Source organism: Eutrigla gurnardus (genome assembly GCF_963514095.1).
Source record: "Eutrigla gurnardus genome assembly, chromosome: 5".
In the NCBI taxonomy this organism is placed as follows: domain Eukaryota; kingdom Metazoa; phylum Chordata; class Actinopteri; order Perciformes; family Triglidae; genus Eutrigla; species Eutrigla gurnardus.
Window position 1 is genome coordinate 3,233,957 of NC_139919.1, and position 12,994 is coordinate 3,246,950.

At 41.2% G+C, this 12,994-nt stretch overlaps 1 protein-coding gene and 1 long non-coding RNA gene across 2 annotated transcripts; both read left to right on the forward strand.

The window, feature by feature from the left end:
* The first annotated feature begins 1,459 nt into the window (after positions 1-1,459).
* On the forward strand, positions 1,460-3,405 carry LOC311013222 (uncharacterized protein). Its single transcript, XM_084009198.1, has 4 exons — positions 1,460-2,070; positions 2,202-2,270; positions 2,491-2,643; positions 3,049-3,405. Exons 1-4 carry the CDS (start codon positions 1,579-1,581, stop codon positions 3,277-3,279), a joined length of 945 nt encoding a protein of 314 aa, XP_083865324.1. The 5' UTR covers positions 1,460-1,578; the 3' UTR covers positions 3,280-3,405.
* Positions 3,406-4,654: 1,249 nt separating this feature from the next.
* On the forward strand, positions 4,655-8,249 carry LOC311013170. The gene is made up of 4 exons (XR_014597113.1): positions 4,655-4,796; positions 5,568-5,593; positions 6,032-6,047; positions 7,639-8,249. It is a non-coding gene; the product is annotated as an uncharacterized lncRNA (long non-coding RNA).
* The last annotated feature ends 4,745 nt before the right edge of the window (positions 8,250-12,994 follow it).

Here is a 12,994-nt window from a genome sequence, read left to right on the forward strand (position 1 = left end):
TGTGTCTGTCCCTATCTCTTTCTGTGTCTGTCCCTCTCTCTCTGTCTCTCTCCCTCTCTCTCTGTCTCTCTATCTCTCTGTTTGTCCCTCTCTCTCTGTGTGTGTCCCTCTGTCTGTCTGTCTTTCTATCTGTGTGTGTGTGTGTGTGTGTGTGTGTGTGTGTGTGTGTGTGTGTGTCTATGTGTATGTGTGCGTGTGTGTGCGTGTGCATGCGTGTGTGTGTCTGTGTGTGTGTGTGTGTGTGAAGAATAATAATAAAGATTAGGATAACATAGGTTGCATTCCCAGCAACTAGAAAAGTGCGTATTTCTGAGCAGCTAAAAATAGCTTACACCGACAAATAAAGGTAATGAACCTACTGCTGTGACTATAGGGATTATGGCAATGGGCCAATTTGCCAAAATGTTGAACTGTCCCTTTAACTGTGGCTCTGGCCTGAGGCTCAGTTAAATGGTTGCCGTGGCAACTTGAAGTCCCCCCCAGGCTGAGGGAGACAGAAATGTGGAGAAACAGCCATTTTCTCCTTTTGCGATGGTCTCACATTTTGGCTGTTTCTGACAAAACCATAGGTGCTATCAGAAAAAAACACACACCATCATCGCTGTAAGGACTTCCCGAACGATTTGACATGATTTTGGTGTTTCTGCAGTAAATATTTTGGAGACAGTTGCAAGTTTAAAACAGGAGTCCGCTCTCTACTTCGCTCAGAACATTTTGTATTGGAGTCAATGAGGAGAAAAGAGACGTGGCTGAACTTAGAGGCTGCTAATTCAAATTCTGTAAATCTCACAGATTTTCTGAGCACATTGTGAGAGACAGGACAAGTTTGTCTACAAAATTGGAAAATATCATGTGTGTAGAGTGTAAATTGTGGCCCGGAGGAGTTTGGAAAGAGAAAAAATCTCAAGTGTTTTGGGGTGCTTTCACACTCTGACCGATGATGTCACGCACTCTAGCACGGAGAGTTCCGTGCAATACACACCCATTATAATCTCATGATTTCTCCCAAAACGATCATGGTCATTGAACAGTCATTGATCAAAAACTATATGACCTATTGAAACGTGGATTAATACACCAATACACAAGACTTGTGTCTAATGTTTAAAGTTTAAATGGAGTTTCTAGGTGAAAGTATGCCTAAGCAGCAGACGTTTGAAAAACTACAATCTGAATTTTTTGGGGTGCTCTCCAACTATGACTGATGATGTCACACACTTTCCGGAATGTTCCGTCCCGACACAGATAAAAAGACAGGAGCAGAGAAAACTTTAGTCATCATCCAGAGTCAGAGAGGTAAGTTCCAATCTCCTTGTCAAAAAATTGCTAATACCATTTTTAAAGTAAAGCTAATATAGATTATGATATGATTTGAACTGATAAAGTCTCAGAGCCTTTACTGAAAAAAAGAAATAAATGCCTTCATTTTTAAAAAACATTTATTGGCTATAGTATTTCTGGCTAATGCTAACTGTTAGGGAAATGAATGAAAGTAGGCCTGTAAATGAACCCAAAGGAGGTTGAAAGGAAATGTGTAACCTGTTGAATAATGTTAAAGATATCTAGTAACCAATCTATATGTTATGGTGTCTTATTTTTTATTTTTTCAGAATGGCATTAAGAGAAATTATGAACAGAAAGCCCAGCCTGCCGTATAGAAAGCCCCCACCAATCCACGTATGTGTGGTGGCCATCATCGAGCAGCCACGGGTGACAAGCTGGGGCTTCAGCGATGCTGGGGCCACACCCATCTCCACAAAAAATAATCTGTGCATAGCATTGTGTGATGGGGTGTCGGTGGCCAAAGTCACCCTTTATGAAGAGTTCAGAAACAGGGTAAAGGAGGGCGCTAGCTATGTGGTGAGGGGCTACGCCCTCAGGGGGCAGTCTCCACCATATTCATTTGGCGTCACAAAGGACACAATTTTCTTTCGGAGCGCTCCGCTCCAGGTGCCTGAGGAGCTGAGACGGGCGGCGGAGGGGCTAGTTAGACCCTGCTCTCCCCTAACCCCTATGACCAATTGTCAAAGCACCCAGGGTCTGATGACAGTAGAGGGGGAGGTGATCGAGGTAAGTTTTTTTTGGCCAACAGCACTGTGGTGTGGAAGTAAATGTATTTTTATTACAATGGAAATAAAGTTTAAGAGTCCTTGACTATAGATATTAAAATGTAAAATTAACAGCACTATCTATTTATACAGCTGTCTGCCGTGAAAAAAATTATGGTGGTGAGGGAGAACATCCCCCTGAGAAATATTGTGCTGCAGCAGGTAAGCCATGCATTTAATATATGACTAATAAGTTAATTTGTTTCAAATTCAAGTTTAAATGTCAGCTCATTTGTAAGTTCTGTGTTTTTGGAGCGATGTAAATCTTGGGTTATCATCTCGACACCAGAGACCAGAGAGAATGAGATGATGATGAGATTTTTTTTTTTTTGGTTAGGTATTATGGTGTCAGTATAGTAAAATACTATATTATCCTCTACAGGGGGATACACAGGTAGCCCTCTGCCTATGGAGGGACTCAGCAGTGCCAACATTCCGCCTGCAGCTGGGAGCCCACGTCAGGGTGTCCCACCTGAGGTCCACAAATTCTGAGTACGGCTTCCAGCTGCAGTCGACAACCCACACGCAGATTGAGGTAGGCCTACTTGGTTGATGCTGCTGCTTTTGTTGTTGTTTTTTAAATGATTTTACAATTTTGGAACACAGTGGAGATGATGTTGATGTGATTGAGGATTTCATCAGCGACACAAACTTACCATTTTCAAAATACACAAAACAGAAATGTATAACCCTTTTAGTTAACAAACCAAATGGCTGCAATGGATAGTCATATCACTTTGGGAGTTATCAATTAACTTAAATTTCATATTTCGAGGTCTACCTGATTAAAGTATTTTTCAATTCATTTTATTACACAATCAAAATGTAACCTACAACAAAGTCTGATTGTAAATTCATCTGATGTGCAAACTTTTCTTTCCTATCCTATTTTCTTTTAAACGACTCAATATGGTACCTTGTGTTTACTTTGTCTCTACAGGAGGCCAGTCAGATGGAGGAGGAGGCAGTAGGGGCATATGGGGTGGTAGAGGTGGACGGGACCCCGGGGACCCTAACCCTACTGGTGGAGGAGGACCGGTTCCTGACCATTTCAGAAGAGCTTTGGCGTCCAATAGAGCCCCAGATGGTGAAAGTCCCTCTTCCAGTCTGGATACAGGTGGCTGGCAAGACGGTGGTGGCCATAAAAGCCATCACCACGGCAGAAAATTAATTTTTTTTAATTATTATTTGAATTAGTTCCAGATGTTGTGTTAGTTATAAGTAGCCTATTAGTTCTGCGTGTTGAAATGTAAATAATTATTGATTAAATGTTTTTTTTTCTAATCAGTTTTTTTTATAAATGTTAATAATACATGACATGTTTATTTTTCTAATCAGTTATTTATAAATGTAAATTATAAATTAAATTAATTTTTTTAATAAAAGTTAATAATTAATTATTAAATGTTTATTTTTCTAATCAGTTATTGTTAATGAGGTTATAATATAAATAAAGGTTTGTGTCAAAATGTTCTGCATTGTTTAACTTAAACGTTTTTTTAACTGCTTTGCAATTACCCATTAGCTATGACTTATCATTACATCTCAATTGAAGGTGCAAAATATTAATCTGAGTGTATTGATTGGATGCCGATGACTAAATCCTACACTGAAAACAATGACTTTTTCGTATAGTAAATGTATGAAGTTAATCTAAGTAATTTATACATAGTAAAATTTAAATTCAGTGGGAACTAGAATATTTTAAGTAAACATTTTAATATTTACACATTTTATTTATATAATAAATTCACTGAATAGGAGGAGGACATTGTTATATATTTACAAATACAATTTAAATGATTTCTAGTCACTGCACATTAACTTTGAATTAAAATACTAATTAAATTAAACACCAAGTATGATATATCACTGTGTTGGTCTTGATATCAGCTATCAGAATCATATATATATATATATATATATCATGCAGCTTATTCAAAGCAGTAAAAGGCGCCCATGTGATGACTGGCAGTGATGCGCTGCCTGTGATGAAAATGCTCACCATTATTACAGTACAAAAAAAACAAGAGAAACCTCGGATTTCCCATGGCAATTGAATGCAGCATGAGCAGCAAATGAAACAGCAACGTAAACATCTACATATAATAACCACTTTCACAATATCTCTATGTGTGTGTGTGTGTCTCTCTCTCTCTCTGTGTGTGTGTGTGTGACTGTGTCTATCTCTCTGTGCATGTGTAAGAAACTGAGCAAGCCAATCACAGAGGCAAAAATGTCCTTCCTGGTCCTCCCACAGTGCCGGGTCTGAAGCCAAGGGTTCAGGCTCCAGGACCTTGTCGTAATCTGTCTATGCTGCTCTTCTTCTCTCATCTTCATCACCTTGTCCTTTTTTTCCTCACTCTCCTCATCTCCTGCATCTCTTCTGAAATCTCAATTTTGACTGACAGAGTATTTGCATATGATTATATATCAATAAAGTGTATCTTTTTGTATCTTATAGGCATTCTGCTACTACTAATGGAGAGTTACAGGCAGTTAACAGAAGTCCTATAGCACTCTTTAGGCTACAGGCTGTAAATAATCACAGTTGGTCTAACTTTCCAACTATTTGCTTTTGATGCTCGAATTTCCGAGTGCCCCTGAACGCCTCATTCCAATCTAACATCGCAACGGACCACAACACAACCACAGCAGCAACGCCATTTTGTCCCGAAGTCTTTTCTGGTAAGTAAGTTAGCAGTGAGCCTTTCTCCCAACTACTAATGTTTTGAACAGTAGAAATACAGGTTTTGTGTTTTAAAGCCAATTGAAATTGAGTTCTCACTCAAAAATCTTCCTTGTGCAGACTAGTAAAGCCTTTATTGTTTGCTAACATTACCATAGCTGCTAACTGTTAACAGACAAAACTGGTTAAACCAAACATTTTTTTTTTTACTAACTCAAATAATTATTGCAACACCAGAAGGAAACTGGGAAATTTGAAAAAATAAACCATTAACGTTAATGTTGAATGTTGTGGTAGACTGTGGTAGGTTAAATAAGATAACGCCAGCTATTGTTAGCTAGCAAGCACCCACACGCGCGTGCGCGCGCGCACGCACGCACGCACGCACGCACACACACACACACACACACAATCGCTTAGGAAAACGTTATCATAAACCAGCTTTATCTGGGAGCTAGAACTAAATCTTGATTCACCTTGCTAGTGATGAAGCAGTAATCTACTTCTGCAATGCAAGTACTACATGATGTATCTTAATAGTTGCATTCAACCTAACGTTACCAAATATCAATGTCAATTGTTTGAAGGGTGCAAGTTTGAACCCACTAACTAACTATACATTATATTTTAACTTTAAGGAAATAACAAATAAGTAAAATAATTGTCCACATTGAAGAGTGATTTGAAATGAGCTGAGTTAACCGAACATGTCTTTTTATCTCTCTCCACCCCCCTCCTTCTACTCCTTCTTCCCTTGTCTCTAATTGCAGACCATTCCTGTTGCTGACTCTGAAGTGTAAGTTCACACACATGAATTATGATTTTCACTGAACTGATATTTCATTGGTTTATAGATTAGAATGACCTCTAACTGCCTTATGTCTTCTTCTTGTTATTATTACTGTTATTATTATTAAAAAAATATTACATCATCTTGAAGAAGTATAATGTAAAGAGGCCATTTTATTGTGTATTTAAAATATTGTTGAGCATTTTACAAAATACATTTTGACATCACTGACTCGCTGGGTGTTGCCAGAGGTACAACCACAGGTAGCTTCCAATTTAAATGTTTGTTTATGTGATTCTAGGCACAAATGCAAGACTTTGAAAGGAAGTTAGGAAGTAAATGGTCCACAGTATTGAAATGAGCTGTGAGGTGTGTGTTTTCAGAAACAAAACTGATCATCTCTTTTTCTTTCTCTCTCCCTCCCTTACCCTCCTTCCACATCAGTTTCCGTGACTCAACAGTAAGTTCACAAACATAAATATAATGTTAGGCTGAATAAACACATTGGGCCCTAGTTTCGTGGCGCAGCGCAGGGTGGCGGAGCCGGCGTAATGCAAGTTTCGACCCGCGCAGCCTTGCCACGGTCAGTTTGGCAGTTTGGTGGATCACCTGCGCCAAGATGGGTGTGGCGGCGCAGCAGGGGGAGGCGTCACAGATTCAGCTTGGCGTAGCGGAAGTTTCGTGGCAAAAAGCCTCGCCAAGACTGCGCCCAAAGCCCGCCAGCTCCAACCTGGTCTACTCTCGGCGCAAGGCGTAAATAAACTCCATTCATTCAATGCGAATCACAGCTGGCGGAGTGGAAGTTTGGCTGACGGCGCGCAGTGCGCACACGTCACCGAGACCTCACAGGCAGGTTTCCACAGGTCCAGGCCCATTTAAATGCAATAAATAATCACAACAAACACTATTTAATGCAACTAATTGAATCAACACGTGAATTTATATCTATATAGATTGTCCCGTCACATCTGACGTCAGATCAAAGGCGGATGGCACGCGTAACGGAAACTCAGCCTCTCGGACCAAAACATCTCCCTCTCTCTCTCCTGTTTTTTATAATATCGGCATTGTTATTATTATGATACGCACGCACAGCGCGTGGTGGGAGCGGCGGCGCTGCTTCTGTCATCGGGTTGTCAAGTGACGGAACTTGCACTGAACCTCCCCTAACGCATTAAAGGAGAGGAGAGGAGCTCATTTGATTGGTGAAGATCTGAATCGGCTGTATTAATCCCAGTCCACGCCTCGTCTCCTCCTCGTCTCCCACTCACGCCTTCTTCTCCTCCCTCTTTCCCACTTGCGCCGGTGGGCGAGACGGGAGGTGTGCCTGCGCGAGCCTGCGCGGTGCACGAAACTTGCAAAGTCCAGGCGGACACACCCCGTCGGCGCGGCGCAGGTGCGCTGCGCGCTGACTACGCCTGGTCTACGAAACCAGGGCCCAGTGTGTTTTTAAGTCTGTGAAAAAAGGGATTTCACACACTAAGGTGGTAGTGAAACACAGACTTCTAAAATAGTCCCACTGAGTATTTCATGACAACATTGTGTTTCACATTAATCTAGCAACAACTGGCAATGCGGTATTAATGGGGGTATTTGGTGGTGACTATGTTTTAAGAGTATGTTTTGCTGCTTCTCTAAACTGGCAGCGTGCTTACTGACATCTACTGTAGATAACACACTGCCTGTGGATAAATACCTCATACAACCACACTTCACAAATGCATTGCTGTCCTTTTAAAAGGTGCTACATTACAGGCAAAAACATACACATTTTCATGCACTGCTCAATTTTGAGATTTTGGTCTATTTCTCTTCCTTAACATGTCTTTGTTCAGACTAGCAGAACAATATATGCCTCATTTGCATATTTAAATATAACAATTCAGAAAACTTGTAATAGAAAATAATTGTCTCAATGTAAGTGATCAACTGGGGGAAGTGTCATGGTGATATTGATTAGTTGAAATGTTTATCCTATTTATCTGTGGTGTCTTTCCTTAATTGGATTTCTTATATTTAAATAACTGTCTAATGTATTTTTTGTCTTACAGCTCCTGCTGCCCATGATCTCTCCTCTTATCATTTGTGCTCTCTGTCTATCCTATTACTTCTACCAGCTCTGTCTGAAGTTTTGGACATTCCACCTTGTATCCCTCTGTCCCGCTCTGATCTATTTTGGAATTTTGGTGAAACTTGGTAAAACAAACTTGGTGAAATAAACTTGGTGAAACAAACTTGGTGAAACAAACTTGGTGAAACAAACTTGGTGAAACAAACTTGGTGAAACAAACTTGGTAAAACAAACTTGGTGAAACAAACTTGGTAAAACAAACTTGGTGAAACAAACTTGGTAAAACAAACTTGGTGAAACAAACTTGGTAAAACAAACTTGGTGAAACAAACTTGGTGGGACAAACTGTCAATGAATTAACTCTGAGATTCTTACTCTCCCGATCTGTCTTCTGCTTTGGGTTAAAAGTACCGTTTTAAAATATAACATATAACATTTAAACATAAACCTGGTTAGCTAAAACAAAAAGTGTGTGTGCATTTAAATCTATAAATTTTAATGAGCATTTACTTATATAATAGGTTAACCCTTTTGATATTCTTAAACTTCTCTTCTGCCCAGGCTTGACAAGGATTTTCTTGAAAAATATTTGTTAGACCACTGATACTTTTGTTCCTTGAGTAATGTTTATAAATTAAATAGTTCCACAACCTGAACAGTTTTCTGTTTTAATTTACCATTTAATTATTAAAAGCAGACACAGGTTTCACTCAGCTTTAGATCCTGCTACCTGAACAGTAATATCTGGCAATTGATATTGTGTTTAATATCTCGTACAACAATGCCGAGTAAGAATAAGAGGTCCCAAGCTGCACGCCTGCGCTGGCAGAGGTCAAATGAGTTTCGCTGTGCTGCGACTAAAGAAGCAGAATGTGTTGGTCCTCAGAGCAGTGGAGAAGTAAACATGTCTGCAGCATCTCATGTTCAAAGTGTGAAACAGGCAGGTCAACACGATACATCATCTGTACCACAGGTATCCTATGCTGAAGCTGTAAAGAGAGGACATAGTGATGCTCAATGTGTAGCAGGACCTTCTAATGTAAACCAGGTAAACCACAGAGGTCAAAGTGATGAGACAAGTGTACCACAGGTATCTTATGCTGACATCGTGAAGACAGGACATCATAGAGATGAACCATGTGTTGCAGGACCTTCTCATGCAGACTGTGTGGACCTGGGACATCAGCCTTCTGTAAGACATGTGTGTGCATCACGCAGCCAGGCTTCCAGTCGATATGGCAGATACAGAAATAAGCAGTGTACCTGTAACTCACTGACCTTTCTTGCATTCCTTCATGAGAATGAAAACCTGACCAGAGCAGACCTGGACCTTGTTTTGGATAAGGGTAATGTGATGTACTCAGAGGTGAGGAAAAGGCTAAACCATGATGACATCTATCTGACTACAGATGAGCTCCCTGATGAAGTTCCTGCACGCAGGTGTATACATTATGTGGACATGACACAACTTTCCAGATACGGCACATTTGGAGACCCTTTACCTGGAGCTGTAGACAGTTATCTGGACCTTGAGGCAGGACTGAGCTGCTTGTTATCAGAAGTGCAGTATGGTTTACTGATGATGAGACTGTTGTGTATTGCAGTATTCAGAACCAGGTCAGGCAGGTTTGGATTTTTTGACCCCCACTCCAGAACAGCTAAAGGTTTGCCACTCCCCCCGGGTTCACTCACTCCTGGTACTGCTGTCATGGTAACATTCACACGTCTCAGTGATATGATTGACAGGCTCATGACGTGTCACAGAATGTCAGGTGCACAGTCCTCCAGTAACTATGAGTTGAAGCCTGTGAAGTTTTACGATGTGAACACGGACATCCTTCAGAATATCCCAGACAGAGAGAGTCAACCTACAACTCATGCTGCTGCTGTTTCAACTGCTCTGCTGGATGATGCTCCTCAAAACAAGAGTGGTGCAAAGATAAATACTGTTGTCACTGATATCATTGTACATGAGGTATCCACTGATATGGAAACTGAACCAGAACCATTGAGCCAGTTCAACTTGAACTCTGTCAGATCACATGATGCTCTGCTGAATGACCCAAACTCTGCTGCAAAGGTAAACCCTGATGCCAGTGATGTCTCTGTTAACATATTACAGGGAGTGTCCACTAACATTGTCACATCACATGATGCCCCTCACAGTGAGTCAAACTTATCTGCTCCATTGACAAATACTGCAGCCAGTGGTAATGTCTTACATGACATCTCACATAAACTGAAAAAACTCAGTAAACAGGACCGAAGAAAATATAAGAGGAGGCTATTGCGCTCTGAAACAGTATCAGAGAGAAAGGAGAATCAAAAGAGGAAAGAGAGGGAAAGGTATGCTTCAAATGAGACATTTAAAGCAAAGAAAAAATCTGACTCAAGCAGGAAATATTCTAATGAAGAATTCAGACAAAGAAAACAAGAGTTTGTTACTAATATCTATCGAAACAACTCTGAATTACGAAAACAGAAAATAAATAATATAAGAGCCCGATACAGGGAGGATGCTGACTTCAGAGAGAAACAGAAACGATTCCTCAGCAGTCGATACAGGGAGAATGCTGAATTCAGAGAGAAACATAAGCGATTCCTCAGCAATCGATACAGGGAGAATCCTGACGTCAGAGAGAGACAGCAATCTTATATCCGAACGAGATATAGAAACGACAAATCCTTCAGGGAAAGACACAGACAACTAATGAGAAAACGGATGCGAGACAGGTACAAGAACAATCTTGCATTCAGGAGTATGCAGAACATGAGATGTGCCATGAAAATAAAAAATAAATACAGACAGATGAACAGACCAACATGTGAGACAGAGGATGACAACTCTTTGATCAAAGAGGCCATAAAGATTTTCAGATCACATATAAAGAACGGGCCCACTTATGTGTGCACTGTCTGCCATAAAGCTTCTTTTCAAAACCAAGTACGTCTCTGCAAAAGGTCAAATTATGCCAGAAATCCACACATGGTTGCTCGATGCCTGACTGGAAAGTATGTCCATGTTTGTGATGCTGACTGCAGAGATGAACAGTGTAAGATGCCTGATGAGAGAAGGAGAGAGTGGATCTGTCACACCTGTCATAATCACCTTAAAAATGGAAATATGCCAAGCCTCGCTGTTGCTAACAACTTACAGCTCGCTGATATTCCATCTGAACTGTGTGATCTCAACATACTGGAGAGACATCTCATAGCCAAGTGCATAGCATTTGCCAAGATTATTCCTCTTCCCAAAGGCAGACAGAATCTAATACGTGGTAATGTCATATGTGTTCCCTCGGAGGTTCAGGAAACAGTGGAAGCGTTACCCAGACTGAGAAGTGAGTCTCAGGTCATGAGAGTGAAACTGAAGAGACGATTGTGTTACAGAGGTCACCAGCTGTTTCAGACTGTTACCTGGTCTAAACTAGTGCAGGCGCTGCATAAACTCAAACAGATCCACCCACAGTATCAAGACATTACTATCAGAGATGAAGCAGAGTTATGTGACCCAACACTTCCTGATGAGGACGATGACAATGATGAGAATGCAATAATGGAGGATGATGATTATGATGAAGCTGATTTAATGGAAATGGACAGGTGTGAGACTGAGGCACTGTGTGAGGCAGAACATGAGCCTGAAAATGAACAGGATGTCGACATGTTGTCCAGTGATGGTGAACAACCAAAGGAGCAGAGAGCTGATGATGAGCAGGAAGGTGACATGCCTAATGGTGGTTTTGCTCTGGAATCATGCCTTCAGCCATGTGATGTTGCAGAGGAAATACTATCTTTTAGTGAAGGAATCTACTCTGTTGCCCCCGCTGAAAGAAACAGTCCAGTCAGCTTTTTCAGAACACCTAAACTGGAGGCCATGGCTTTCCCTGTTCAGTTCCCTACCGGTCAAAACACACTGGATGAACAGAGACCTATTAAAGTGACACCCAGCGGTTATTTCAAAGCGAGGCTCTTCTGTAATGATGGGCGTTTTGCAAGAGACACAAATTACCTGTTCTTTGCACAGTTTGTGACTGAAATACACTTGGCTACTTCTAGCATGACAATACAGTTACGTAAAGGAAAACCTTTGACCAGAGATGGACGAAAAATAACCTCAGGAATGTTGCAAGATAAACGAGAGGTTGAGAGACTGGTGAGAAACAGAGATGCAGTCAGATTCATGCAGCCACTGAGAGGAACACCAGCCTATTGGGAGAAAACGACCAAAGATCTCTTTGCCATGATCAGACAGCTGGGAAAGCCCACTTTCTTCTGTACATTCTCTGCAGCTGAAATGCGTTGGCCTGAGGTGATTGAAGCAATAAAAAGGCAGCAAGGTGAAGATGTGGATTTTGAAAGTCTGGACTGGTCAGCAAAGTGTGAGATCCTGCGAAGCAATCCTGTGACAGCCATGCGCATGTTTGATAAGCGTGTTGAGGCGTTATTCAGAGATGTAATCTTGTCTCCTGCACAGCCCATCGGCAAAGTTGTTGACTACTTTTACAGAGTTGAGTTTCAGCACAGAGGAAGCCCACACATTCACTGCCTCGTTTGGATAGAAGGTGCACCTGTGTTTGATGAGGATGATGATCAGACGGTGTTGGATTTTGTGTCCAAATACATCACAGCTCAGCTGCCTGACCCACATAAACAACCTGAACTGTACAAACAAGTCACAGAACTGCAAATGCACAGCAAAAACCACTCAAAGACATGTTTCAAGACTCGCAGCTCTGGATGCAGATTTGGATTTCCCAAACCACCTGTGAGAGACACCATGATAACGAGACCTGATGAGGAATTTGATCCACTGCTCGTGGAACTAGCAAAAGAAAAGCTCCGACCACTGAACTTGTTGTTGAATGAACCTCAAACAGCCTCCCTGAGTTTAGAGCAGCTCCTGGCTCGATGCAATTTAACACACATTGAGTATGAACGATGCCTCGACCTCATGAACAAATCCAATGCGGTGATACTGAAACGTGACCCAAAAGACTGCTGGGTAAATGGATATAATCCGTTTTTGCTTAAAGCCTGGGATGCAAATATCGACGTACAGTACATACTGAACGCACACGGATGCATTGTGTATCTCACAGAGTACATAACCAAGAAAGAAGGTGGAATGTCCGAGTACCTCAAAACAGTCATTGAGAACTCCAACAGAGACCACGTCAACGAATGTGATGAAATGAGGGAAATCATGCAGGCATACTCAAAAAAGCGAGAGGTCAGTGCTCAGGAGTGTGTGACCCGTGCATGTGGCATTAACATGAAAAAGTGCTCCCGTGGTGTCATATTCATACCGACTGATGACAACGCATTGAAAATGA